The following is a 13,683-nucleotide window of genomic DNA, read 5'->3' on the forward strand; positions in this document are numbered from 1 at the left end:
TGGCACTGTGGCTCAAGTGGTAGAGTGCTAGCCTTGAGCTGAAGAGCTGAGGGACAGCGTTCAGGCCCCACGACCGGACCCCAAAAAAAAAAAAAAAAAGAAAGAAAGAAATGGTCGCTGTCAGAAAGGAGAAAGGGAGGGTCAAAAAGACCAAAAATTCAAAGCAATTTGGAACCAATTTGTAAAGACAAAATAGTTCTTACAAGTCCACACAGAGCTAAACATAAAAAGAAATGTTATGCCTGGCACAGTGGCTCAACATGTAATCCCAGCTACTAGGAAAGTGGACCTCAGTTTAGGGCCAGCACAGGCAAAAAGAAGCTCATGAGATTCTATCACAACCAACAGCTGGGCATGGTAGCACATACCTGTCACCCTCAATGACAGGGAAACACAAGTAAGACTGCCCATTTGTCTTGGGCATACAGCAAAATAACCACCTTGAAAATAACCAATACAAAAAAGGGCTGAAATAGGGGTCATGAGCAGTGTTTCCTAACAACATATCACAATGGGGCTCATCGAAAGCTTATTACAGACTACTTACACTCATCAATACAGAAACTTACTATAAAAGAGAGAGCCAAAAGTCTGATTCACCTTCCTAGCAAGAACAAGGCCCTGAGTTCAATCCTCAGTACCATCAAATCAAACAAAAAACCCAGAAATGTTATATCCAATACATTATCTGATGAATGTCTTCAATAATCGCATCAAAAATAGCTGAAATAAAAGGTTTTCCTGCTAACTAGAGCAAGTTAGTGGGAAATTTCATTCCATTACAATACCAGATAAATAACCTAGCAGCACTGGGACAAGCGCTAAGAATAAGGCAGGGCCAAGAATACTGTTATAAATAAGGCCACTGAATTTTTACATCTTTCTTGGTATACTGGAAAAGAAGATTAAAAACTAGAAAAGCTTGCACAAAAATCTTACAGCCTACTCTCTATAATCATGCAAAGTAGGATTCAGATAATTATTTACAGATCACTAACTATAACAAGATGATTTCTGCTTTTAGAATAAAAGAAGTTTCTTCATGCTGTGTTATCCTAACCCCACCTATAAGAGTTAACCAACTTTACAGAAAATCACATTCATGTATTAAATTTATCTCAGTAACCTAAATTCATCATTTTGCCAGTCTGCTAACATTAAATAAAATGCTAATAAAATGACCATGAAGGAAACAAATTATAGCAACTATTAAAAAGAGAGCTCTGACATGCTCAGAGACTAAAACTCCTCCCAACAGACTCTCATTAAGGGCCTCAACTAATCTGACTTTGCATAAAACAGCTAGTGAGTGACTATTCACCAGGTACCACAAGAACAGGAACAGGAATATTTCACTTCAACAGATACTGAGGGAGCATTATGGGAAAAGTCCACATTTTCTTCCCCAGATAGCTAGTCCAAAAGATGCCTACAATTCACCTTCTTAAAACAGCAGTCAACTTTTACAATTCGGGATTTACCATCTGAAAGACCGTACATTTTATTTGCCATTCCACCACAAAAATGGCTTTATAAACTTTGAAATACAACACAGTGAGTAATTTGTTGTTTAACTGGACTTTCCAGGTACAGTTACATTAAGCCGGATCACCTGATTTATAAACCTGTACTATTTATAGGAAGAATGGCCGAGAAAACCCCTCCCCTTCCCACCCTTTAGTGGTTAGGGCAATACAAATGATCCATGTTTCTGGAAAAGCAAGGTTATATATGGCAGTGATTTATTATCATTACATTAGTAAACCAGGGGCAGTAAACTATTAAAAAAAATAGACTCTATCCCACCAAAGAATGTACTCCCAGGCAAAAAAAAGGCAACACCATTAAGGATTTTCTTGGACAATACAAGGAAAGGCACAAGACGAGAGTGGAATGGATTTCAAGCTGGATGTAACTGGTTCATCTCTCATTGAAATCTGAGATTCTAAGATTCTTTGAGATATGAATTAGAGAAAAGCCACCCAGAACCATATCCACATAATAATCAGACTTTAAGAACAGTACAGAAATGATTTTACCCTAAAGTGGACATACAGTTTAAACAGTGAGATTCTTTAGTCTTATTCATGAAAAATGACCACTTCTAAGCGATGGAAATACAGTTTGACAACCATGTTGTCAGACAGTAACTGGTAACATACAAGGTATTTTCCCAAAAGCATAAGACAATATAGGTCAAATACAAGCAAACAATAACTAGAAGTACTTCTATAGTTTATGGCTCTTATTTGAAACCAAGACAGGCGGCTTGGCTCTGAAGAGATACTTCTCAGCAAATATCTTCCACATACTTTCTGAAGATGATTAACATGAAAACCTTTTTTAAAGTAGAAAAAGAAGCAACAAATTATAGCACTGCGTGGTTAATTCATAATCTGGATTTTTAAAAAAAAGCTGTTGTTCTAAAGCTCTCTCCTCACATTTTTATTCATCATTCATAGTAAAATGGACCTAAAGACAAAAATGTCTAAAGATACCTTTTTATAATTTTGCCAGTAAAACTTTTGTTAGAAAAAATCAATAAACTTACATACATAAATTTAAGTCTTTACCTAAAGCATCTGTGAGCGGTTAAGAATAGAAATGAATTGGTAGCAAAGCTGGTTAAAAAACAAGACGTGCAGCCAGGTATCAGTGGTTTACACCTGTAATCCTAGCTACTCAGAAAGCTGAGATCTGAAGATAAAGGTTCAAAGCCAGCCTGGGCAGGAAAGTCTATGAGACTCTTATCTCCAATTATCCACCAAAGAGCAGGAAGTAGAGCTGTGGCTCAAGTGGTAGAGCACTAACCTTGAGCAAAAAGGCTCAGGGGCAATGCCCAGGCCCTGAGTTCAAACCCCAGGACTAGCAAAAGAACAAACAAACAAAAAAAAGTCATGTAACTTGGATGGAGATGTAGATTTAAGTCACAGCAGTGAGCACTCAGTGGCCTCTAAGATAGTCTGATTAAAGACCTTCTTAGTGAGGCTGTAGGACTTGTTCATTTCAGTTGACATAAAAATTATTAATGAGTGTTTCTAGAGCTCAAATGTAGAAAACACACCTTAAAGATTAATAGAAAGCTTATAGAAACCCTCCAAGCTAAAAAGTAAAAGTATCTGCTAATCTTTGATTTTATTTCACACTACCTTGTAGAAGACAATCTATTTGTCATATATACCAATAGGCCAATTTTTGCTTTAGTAAAATCAAAGTTCAGAAAATAACCAACTCTACCCAATACATAATGTCCATGGGAAAGTCCTGGTAGAGTGTGAGGGGAAACCAAAGCTGCCCAATACATCTGGCTGATGGCTGTCATTCAGTAGAAGGTGTCTTGCCACTGAGATTGGACTCAAAAGTGCAAAAGAAAAACATTTTAAAAATCAAACCTAGAATTCAACTTTGTATGTTGAGATTCAGTTTTATTTATTCTACTAGCTAGGTAAAAAGCATACATATTGTGTCTGTGGTACAGTCAATACATTCTGCAACTTTTCTACTTAAATTCTCTATACAAAGTCACTGCCGATTGATATGATCATTGATGGCAAAAGGCTTAGAATAACCAAAAGGTATAAAAAGTTTGCGGTCTTGCCCCAAGATACAAAAACTGAATTTTAAACAATGTCATAACTAATACATGATTTAAACAGTATATGAAAAAAAAGTCACACATCAAATCAAGTACAAAAATATCCAAACTACCTATGAGGAACTGCAATGTTTCCATTATTCTGCACAGTATTTAACATAGAATTTAGCAGTTTCCAAAATACTCATTATTTAAACACTGCCACCTTGCAGAACAGTGAGATAATAGTGACACTGCTTTTAGTGTTTTTAAAAATACAAAAATTTCCCCTATGAATTAGTGAAGGAAAAAGAATTTCTCTTCTAGGCCTCTAAGTAACCAACCTTATGCCTAGAAATATAGAAGAATACATCTACTGTTTAACAGGGCAAAAGTACACTTCCTGATAAAGTCATCCAATGGGGATAACAAATGTAATTTTGAATGACATCTGTCTGGTAATTTTAACGAATTCTTAATATACACATAGATTAGTGTTTTGTCTTGGCAAAAAGAAAATTGAAGTTGCAAGACAATCTGAGTTGAAATCTAGTTTAACTTGCAAAAAATATTTTGGATAAAAGGTTATAATACATTACTATCTTAAGTCTTTAAATACAGAGTAAAGTTGCTCTTGGTAAAATTAACTCACCCACATGGCACAGTATTTTGGAGGAAAGTACGTTCAATAATAACAACTTGCACACAGAATATCATAGGTGAATTAACTTTGAGAACTTCTCTGCCTTTAAAATCAGCAATATTGAATTTATTCTGTAATAACACACACGCTGATGTTCTGCATATAAAAGGCTCTAAGACATTTTAAAGGACTAAAATTTCCAGCACTGGAATGACTCCTTCATACATAACTGATGACAATTAATAAGTGTGTTCTTCCTGATCTTCAAGCTCTGAGCCATGCCTGAAAAGTCTAAAGAGGAAAAAAATAATTGTTTTAATCCAGTTTCTGTCTGCTAGGAGCAAGGCAGCAAACACATTTTTTCAACCCTTTATAAAGCAGAACAAAAATGAAATAAATTTCAGATTATAAACAGGACTGTATTTTATAGTCCACCATCCTGAAGTGATAAGGGTCCCTATGGCAAGAGACCTCAGTCTAAAGGTTGTGGGTCTGCAATAGGCATGGTGTGAAGCACTTCATCTAGGAGCTGGAGGGCCCGGTGTAAGTGAATCTCAATCCAGCACGGTGTTTCTTTGATACTCTGTCTTGGGTAATCAGGTCCCCAGCCTTTTACAAAGCTCATCCTGAGTATGCACAAGCGACGAAGGTCATCAACACCAATGCCGGCCGCAGCTGACAGACCTAACAGAGAAGTTTGGAAATGTCAGAGAGATAGGTGATCTCTTCCCATCCTCCCTATTTTATTTTCCTCAGCATACAACTTATCTTCTCTGTTAAAGTGCCAAGAAGTAACTGTAGTCCTAAACCTCAACAGGAGCTGAAAACTTTTGGTTTAAGCAGCTTTATATTCCACCAGGTGTCTTCTAGTCACCAATTAGAAAGTAAGCACAATCTACCAACACCCCTATTTCCTCTTTAGAAATGGAGGTGAAGGGCTTAGAAACAATTTGCTTGTAAAAAGTAGACCATGTCTACAGACTGGTTCTAAGAACCTATGTCTATCTAAACAGCACAGTTCAGAGTAAGACATGACTACTACGCAGACAGTACATATGCCTGATTCCACATTCAGCTGACCCCGATGATGTCTCTCTCTCTCTCTCAATTTCGCAGTATAACTCAATGGAAGCAGGTAGATGGTAATATAAAATTTAATACTAGTTAGAACTCTTGAGAAAAAAGCATTTGTAACATTAAAACTAGCAAATGATACTGATGCTCAGATCTGTTAAAAATCAAACTCTCTAATGAGTATGTGGTATCTATGTCTATGTTGAAAACTCCTGAACATAAGTCACAATGGAGTCTATATCTAATCTTCCAGTCAAACATATAGTCATATAGTCAATCTGCATTTATTAATATTACCATGAAACTAATGGGAAGAATTTGCATGTACTGTAGAGAAACCTGCAGGACCACTGCAGTTTTCTTAGCCAGTGTGATTTGCTTACCACACTGAAGAGGTTAAGAACAGGGGTTGAATGAATCACTAGTTATGCCTTCAGACGTGGAAGATGGGTGCCACGTGTTTCCATCATAAAAGTCTATAGTCAGGAGTTTAACTCTGCAGTAAAAAATTCCCCATCAGTGTGAAACTTGGCACACAGTTCAATTTTACTCTACAATTTAAAATGTCTACAAGTTATCAAAATACCACCCTTATTTAGTTTTCTTCCATGCTTAGCATACTTTTTAAAGTTGAAGAGGTGTCCAATTCTGAAACTGAAATAGCTTTCCTTACCAGAATAAAGTCAATCACGCCTTGTTTAAAACCCACCCTGGCTGGTGAGATAATAATAATAAGCGTCAACCAAAAAGTAATTGCCCCCTGTATCCCAGATTCCCCTTTGTTCTATAAAAAAGAATACAAAAAGGGTCCTATTCTAGGCAAAGGCAACTATTACAGAAGAAAAGTTTTTACAAGTTCAAAACTGTTATCACCCCAGTAAAAAATTTTAATTCCACCATATGAGGAACTAATCACCTAGAGACTCAAGATTTAAAAATAATAATAAAAGCATACTTACTGATAGCTGGAGCTATTCCACCTACTGATCCAGGCCCGGGGATGTTTCCTGCCACGGCTGCTGCCTGGGCAGCAGCTGCAGCTTGTGCAGTGGCCGCCTGTTGCTGCATTTGTCGATGACACTGACGCAAATCAAAGACCTTTTTTGTAAAAAAAAACAACAAAAAAAATAGTTAATGTTAGGATTATTTCATACATCAAAAAATGTATAATTTATTGAAAACTCATAGCTTTGTTTTGCTTCTTCCAATAATGTCTGAAATTACTAAATTTCTATGGTAGATTGTAATTTGTGTGGTACTAATTAGGAAAAGTCCAAGCTCACCAACAGGTACATTTTCTCTGTCACGATGAATTATCTGCCATAGGAGCTCTAAATAAAGGCTCTGGGCAATGTGGGCAAGCCATTACTGTTTGTGAAATGCCACCTATCTACATTAAACAATAGTTAAGAAATTGCCCTAATCTTCCAGAGACAAATTGCTAAGTATTAGGCTAAAGTCAATGATCTGACTACCTGGCCACCATCTTTCCTGAACATTTGTTATCCTTCATGGTATATGAAGGAATTAAACAAATTTCAATGTCACTAATAAGAAAATAGATCTTTTTATCACAGAAGCATATTCTTGTACCTAAGAGGAGCATAGTATATTAGATTTGTTTTCAAAATACTCCAGAGAAAAAAGAAAATCCAGGATAGATCAAATACAAACTCATAATTTATCTGTTGACTATGTGGGGTCTCCTTAAGTTAGTTTCTATTTTCTCAAAGTTTGAAAATATTTATACTTTTAAAAGAAAAAAAGGCCAAATTTGGACCCCACCACAGACATCTACTAATCATATGGGAAAAGTTTTAAAACCTCACAGGAATGTCAGCTTTCTTATCTATAAAATGAGAATAGTAAATACACATACTTTAATAGGATAATTGTAAATGAGGCATAGTACACAAAAAGCTATTAATAAATGTTACTTATTATTTTTTGGTGAGGCTGTACCAGTAAGCCACTTTTTCAGGAGGAGCAAAGAAGAGCTAGTAAGTAATTTCATTGCTCCTTATCAAATAGCATCCCTTGCAAGGACTGTCAAAGTGAGGAAGGAGTGAATGTCACTTTCACATCTATCCTGGTGAAACCACTGTAATATTCTTCCAAAAAGTAATAAATTAGAGATAACAAATCATATCACCCTTTTTCCCAAGAAAATGCCATCTTCCTAAAATAATGTATTTTCTAATACTAGAATGTTTAACTGGAGAAAATTACAAAGAAAGAGTAGTCATCTAAGTTACAAGAAAACAGGACAAAGAGAGGGCAGAAGCAAGGCTACTCAATATAAACTTCTTTCCAAAATCATGTTAGTTTTTGAATCATGTAGCTACATTACCCTTTTTAAAAATAAACTAAATTAAAAAAAATTCTCTTGGCATATAGACAAACCAAATATGAGCAACCATATTTATCACTGAAGATAAAAGAAATTAAAGAATGCATGACCTACAAGTTGGTGACAAATAAAACAGGTTTGGAACCCAAACCATAAATTCTCAGATACTTTTAAAAACCGTCTTCAAACATAGGTATTTACATAAACCATAAAAATGTAACAATAATAAACTCTCCAGACAGTAAAACACTTTTCTCTATTAAGTGCTTATCTGAAAGAAAAAAAGCCTGCCTTCATTAACACCACTGAAGGACCAAACTCAAGTCCTTAAGCTCTGTTTTGGCTCTAGTCAGTCATTTTGCCCATTATTAGGAGTCTCTGTGACTTGTCTGTGCTGGCTTCAAATTGCAATATAAGCCTCCTGAGTAGCTTAGAGGCGGTGCTCCTCTGGCACCCAACTCTATTGTCTTTTCCAGTATTCTGTAATACTTTGATGTGTAGCCTTATCAGAATGGTTTCTTTCACTTAGAAATATCAATCAAGTTTTCCTCCATGTCTTTTCATAGCTTCATAGCTCACTTGTTTTTTATACCTTTCCATTGTCTGATGTTCATTCAAGTACTAACGAACATCTTAGTTGTTTTCTAGTTTGACAACTATAAAAGAAAAACTGCTATGATCATCTGTATGCAGGATTATTTTGTGGTCAAGGGTTTTCAAACTATTTTGGTAAATGCCAAGTAATGTGACTGTTGAGTTGTATGGTAAGAATGTGTTTCATTTTCTAAGAAACTTCTAAAACTGAGGGACAAAGGGTGAACAAATGCAGCAGTGGTACTCATTAGACACCGTGTTGAAAATGAACTATGTAACTCGTGGGTGAGGATGGGAGGGATAAACAGAGAGAGCAAGAGAGGACTGACACTTTCCAAATTGAAATGTACTCTTTATGAAACTGTAATCTCTCTGTCCAACACCTTTATAATAACAATTTTTTAAAATTACTCCATAAGAACTGGAGGTGTGTCTCAAATGATAGGGTACCTATCTAGCAAGCACAAAGCTGAGTTCAAATTCTAGTACCACTAAAAACAAACAAGAAATCCAATTACTCCATAAAAGAAAAAAGTATGGGGAGAGCAAAATAAATATTGGGAAGAACCTAGTAACTGTCAAAGTTGTAACCCTCGTTTGTAATCCTAGCTACTCAGGAGGCTGAGATCTGAGTACTGTGGTTCAAAGCCAAACCAGGCAGGTGAGTCTGTGTGATACTAATCTCTAATTAACCACCAAAAAGCCAGAAGTGGAACTGTGACTCAAGTGACAGAGCCTAGCTTTGAGCATAAGCACGGAGCATAGCACTGAGCATTCAGTCCCCAGGCCCTGAATTCAAGCCCGAAATGAGCCCCCTACCCAAAAAAAAAAAGAAAGAAAGAAAAAATAGCTTCACATTAAAATTTTGAACTATAGTTGAGTGTGACAATATTGAGTTTACTATTTTAAACAATGAAGCATTTTCATTTCATTTTTATTTTTTGGGTCCAGTCGTGGGGCCTGAACTCTGGGCCTGAGCTATCCTTCAGCTCTTCAGCTCAAGGCTAGCACTCTACCACTTGAGCCACTGCACTACTTCCAGCTTTTTTTTTCTTCTGCTTATGTGGTGCTGAGGAATGGATCCCAGGGCCTCAGGCATGCAAGGCAAGCACTCTACCACTGAGCCACCTTCCCAGCCCGCACTTGCATTTCTGTCAATACTATTTGGCCATATTATTTGTATCTTAAGAAACTTCCTGAAAATAAGTGATGAGATATACAATAGCTAAAAATGCATATCTGCAAATAAAAATATTGCAATCTGAAATTAATAAAATTTAAGTTAAAAATATTTTAATCATAACTATTTTAAAGATGAAAATCTGAAATTAAAAACGTATTTGTGAGGCACTGGTAGTTCATTTCTGTAATCCTAACAGTTTAAAGCCAGCCAGGGGAGGAAAGGTAGTAAAACTCTTCTCTCCAATTAACCATCAAAAGCCAGAAGTGAGCGCAGCAGTGGCTCAGTGATAGAGCATTAGCTTAGAGCAGAAAAGACATACACACACACACACTTTTAAGGTTAATTACATCTACTTTTCTCTTCCCCAAATAGTAGATATCACACACACACACACACACACACACACACACACACACACACACACACACACACACACACACACACACACACACACACACACACACACACACACACACACACACACACACACACACACACACACACACACACACACACACACACCTTTTAAGGTTAATTATATCTACTTTTCTCTTCCCCAAATAGTAGATATCACAAAAGCAAACTGAAACGTGTGCAATATGTAATAACTAGTGAAAAACACCTCAGGCTCCTCAGGATCTTAATTTGAAATGCTATTTATGCTGAATGTTATTAATATTGAAATGCTATTAATGGTCACGCTGCCTTCCACAAAATCGTAAACACTGGCTAAAATGAAACTCTAGAAGCTGATTTTTACCAATTTCATGTTAAAGGAATACGAATTTGGAAGTTTCATTCACTATTCACTATTTTATTGTATAACTCTAAAACATCTGACAAATCTGTTAATAAAACTGTATGGCATGAATGCAATCACAAAACTACAACTACTCATGTGTTCCACACTCAAAACAAACTCAAATTTTTTTCAGTACTAAGGTTTGAACTTAGGGCTTTATACTTATTACACAGAATCCTACCTCTTAAATCAAGCCTCCAGCACTTTTGGCTCTAGTAGTTATTCTTTAAAAAGTATCTTGCTTTTTGTCCTGAAGAGGCTAGACTATAACCCTTTTATTTATACTTATCATAGCTAGGGTAACAGATTGCACACTATTATGCCCAGCTTTTTCTGTTAAGATAGGCTCTCATAAACTTTTTGTTGTTTGGGTTAGCCAGGAACTTGATTCTCTACATGTTAGCTCCCATATAGCTGAGAGGACAAATACACATCACCACTCCCAGTTAAACACAATTTTTGATTATGTATTAACATAAGATATTTTTCTTTCTGTCACCTTCACTTCAATTGGATGTATGTATTTGTGAAGGTTTGAAGTCATGTCCCGAGCCCTTTATGCTTTCTGCATAGCTGGGCTGACACATTCATGACACCATGCCAGTTACTGACAAAGTCTCATGAACATTTTGCCTAGATTGGCTTCAAACTATGATCTTCTTGATCTCTGCCTTCCAAGTATGAGCCATTAGTGCCCAGTTCCCTTTCAATTCTTTAAGCAACAAACAGAAGTTTCTAAATCTAAAATATTTGAATAAAATTACAACTAACCTTTATATATGCACTTGGGTAGATCTTATGAACAGCATCTCCAGGTGCACGTCCAGCTTCTCTGTCTAAGTAGTAACTCTGCACAAAGACTGCATGGTCACTAAGGCACCTGACCCAAACGTCACCTTCACCTTTACATTCCAACTGCACACCTTTGCCAATATGCAACCTTAGAAAGGAAGCACAGAATTACATTTCATCTCATGTATTTACAAATAAACTTTATTTCCTATTGCATATACAATACTGAAATTAAAAATAAGGACATACTATAACACCATAACTATAACCTAGCCCTGTTTGACTTTACAGTTCCTTCTTTCTTTTCCTTCTCATAGCAATAATAATGAGCATATATATAGTGTTTGTTAGAAACATTTAACATGAAGTCTCATTTAACATAATTGAATAAGATAAATACAATTTCTATTTTTATGAGGAAACTAAGACTTATAAACTACCAATCAATAGTCATTAGCAATATACTAAAATTAAATTAAAAATTCAGCTAATCATATGAATCAAAGCTTAAGTGCTTAAAAGCTGTATGTGGCTAATGGCTATTAAATTCTATAGCACAGATACAGTTACTATTCAATGCACAGAAATTTGACTATTTTTATTATATATTAGAGAAATATAAATAATATATCAAAGTTAAATAAATATTTTATTAAATATATGGTGTATTAAATAAGTAAAATTTATTTATTAAATAAAATAAAATAAATGACCTTTCTTTCTATTTAAGAACTTATAAATTGAGTACATGGAAAAGAATCTCGATTAAAAGACAATGTACTAGATAATTTTTAAAAAAAAATAAGTAACTATACATCAATACCTTGCTCTCTCAATAGCTTCTGTCCTGTGGACATTGGAGAGTTGACCCAAGCAAAAGCGATCTCCTCCAGAAGGATCCACATATCCATCAACAGTTACAATAGGGCAACTTGAAGGAACCTTAAATGTCTCTCCTACCTGAACATCCATTTCAAAGTAAGCAATGGAACACCAATATTCAGGAGCTGTATGAAATAAATAAGAAAACATCCACCCATGTGAGAAAGATAATAGGACTCATTTTCACTCCATAAGACCAGGCTTTTCCTAAAAGAAAAGGTCAAGGGAGACAAGAGGGAAATGAAGTACATAAAAATGGTTTAAAACCATGTTGAAAGTTCATTTAAAAAGTACGAATTTCCATGTCTTCTATTTTCTAACTCAGTAACTCTTACATCATTTTAATTATGTAATTAATTTCACAAGAGGCATTTTTCTGTAAAGTTAATTCATGTCAACAATGACCATTTTAACTTTATAAGCCATATTTAGCATATTAATTTGGACAACAAATGATTTTAAATAATTTTACATGACTGAGGAAAAGGGCAATAGTTTAGACTACAAATAGTTGATCAAGTATTTCTGATTTTGCACAAATACAATTATTACATTGAACTCACATACATTAAAATTATTTGGTTTTCCTTTTTGGCTTATTAAACAGACTTTTACACAGCATTAGAAATCTAACACTGCTCGCACAGCAGTAAACAAAGCAGTCATAATCCATATTCTACAGGGGCAAATCAGTAACCAAATGAACAAGAAAATTCAAGCTATGATGAACACTGAAGAAAATTTGATGGGGCTAGGCTACAAAATACCACACACACTTTCCTCTTCTATTCTCAACATTCTTATTTTTATTTATTTTTCATTTTTTTCCCCCTGGTTGTGAGGTCTGAACTCTGGGCCTGGGTGCTGTCCCTCAGCTCTTCAGCTCAAGGCTACCATTCTACCACTTGAGCCACAGCGCCACTTCCAGCTTTTTCTGCTTATATGGAATCGAACCCAGGGCCTCATGCATACAAGGCAAGCACTCTACCAATGAGCCACCTTCCCAGCCCCATCACATTCTTAAATTTTTAAAACAGGGGAAGGTGATAGAAAATACTCATTAAACATTAAACATTTCTGGATATTTCTTCACTCTTGTACCAATGAGTAAATGTTATTAAATGACAACCCTGCAGCTTCTCAAGTCTAATAAAAGTAATCATTTGAAATTACTCACTTTGCTCCTCTCTCTCTCTCTCTCTCTCTGTCTCTCTGTCTGTCTCTTTCTGTCTCTCTCTCTCTCTCTCTCTCTCTCTCTCTCTCTCTCTCTCTCTCTCTCTTCCCTTTCTCCTCCTTTCTCCCCCTCTCTCCCCTCTGCTGTTCCTGGGGTTTGACTCCGGGCCTTGGTGCTATCCCTGAGCTTCTTTGCTCAAGGCTCTCTCTACCATTTGAGTCATAGCTCCACTTGCAGGTTTATAATTGGAGATAAAATCTCACAAACTTTTCCTGCTCAAGCTGGTTTTGATCCACGTTCCTCATAGCTACTTCTAAGTAGCTATGATTACAAGTATGAACCACTGTCATCTGGCACAGATGGCTTTCTTAATGCTCTAAATTAGTTAAAAGGAAATAAAGGATTGTTATGTGCTTGACTTTGTTTTTCTTTTTTCTTTTTTGCTGGTATAGGGTTTAAACTGAGAGCTTAAACTTGTTTGGCTTGCTTGCTCAGTTGGTATTCTACTTCATGAACCCAGATTTTTGCTGGTTATTTAGGACAGGGAATGTCATGGACTTTTCTGCCCAGGCTGGGTTCAAATCACAATTCTCTGCGTCTCAGTCTTCTTAGGAT

General features: G+C 35.9%; 1 protein-coding gene across 4 annotated transcripts in view; it reads right to left on the reverse strand.

The window, feature by feature from the left end:
* Nucleotides 1–3,404: 3,404 nt before the first annotated feature.
* Nucleotides 3,405–13,683, reverse strand: part of Smad4 (SMAD family member 4) — a 57,781-nt gene continuing 47,502 nt past the window's right edge. For 3 of the 4 annotated variants that reach the window (XM_070029127.1, XM_070029128.1, XM_070029129.1), the window contains 4 exons: nt 11,836–12,019; nt 10,992–11,160; nt 6,251–6,389; nt 3,405–4,901 (listed from right to left, as the gene is read on the reverse strand). In XM_070029127.1, coding sequence (XP_069885228.1) covers nt 4,690–4,901; nt 6,251–6,389; nt 10,992–11,160; nt 11,836–12,019 — 704 coding nt within the window. In that variant the 3' untranslated portion in view covers nt 3,405–4,689. Of the gene's footprint in view, nt 4,902–5,674; nt 5,788–6,250; nt 6,390–10,991; nt 11,161–11,835; nt 12,020–13,683 lie in introns of all 4 variants that reach the window. The other variant, XR_011373476.1, reaches the window with a different exon arrangement.

The sequence above is a fragment of the Dipodomys merriami genome, unplaced genomic scaffold (genome assembly GCF_024711535.1).
Source record: "Dipodomys merriami isolate MVZ:Mamm:240054 unplaced genomic scaffold, mDipMer1.0.p SCAF_2, whole genome shotgun sequence".
Taxonomy (NCBI): Eukaryota; Metazoa; Chordata; class Mammalia; order Rodentia; family Heteromyidae; genus Dipodomys; species Dipodomys merriami.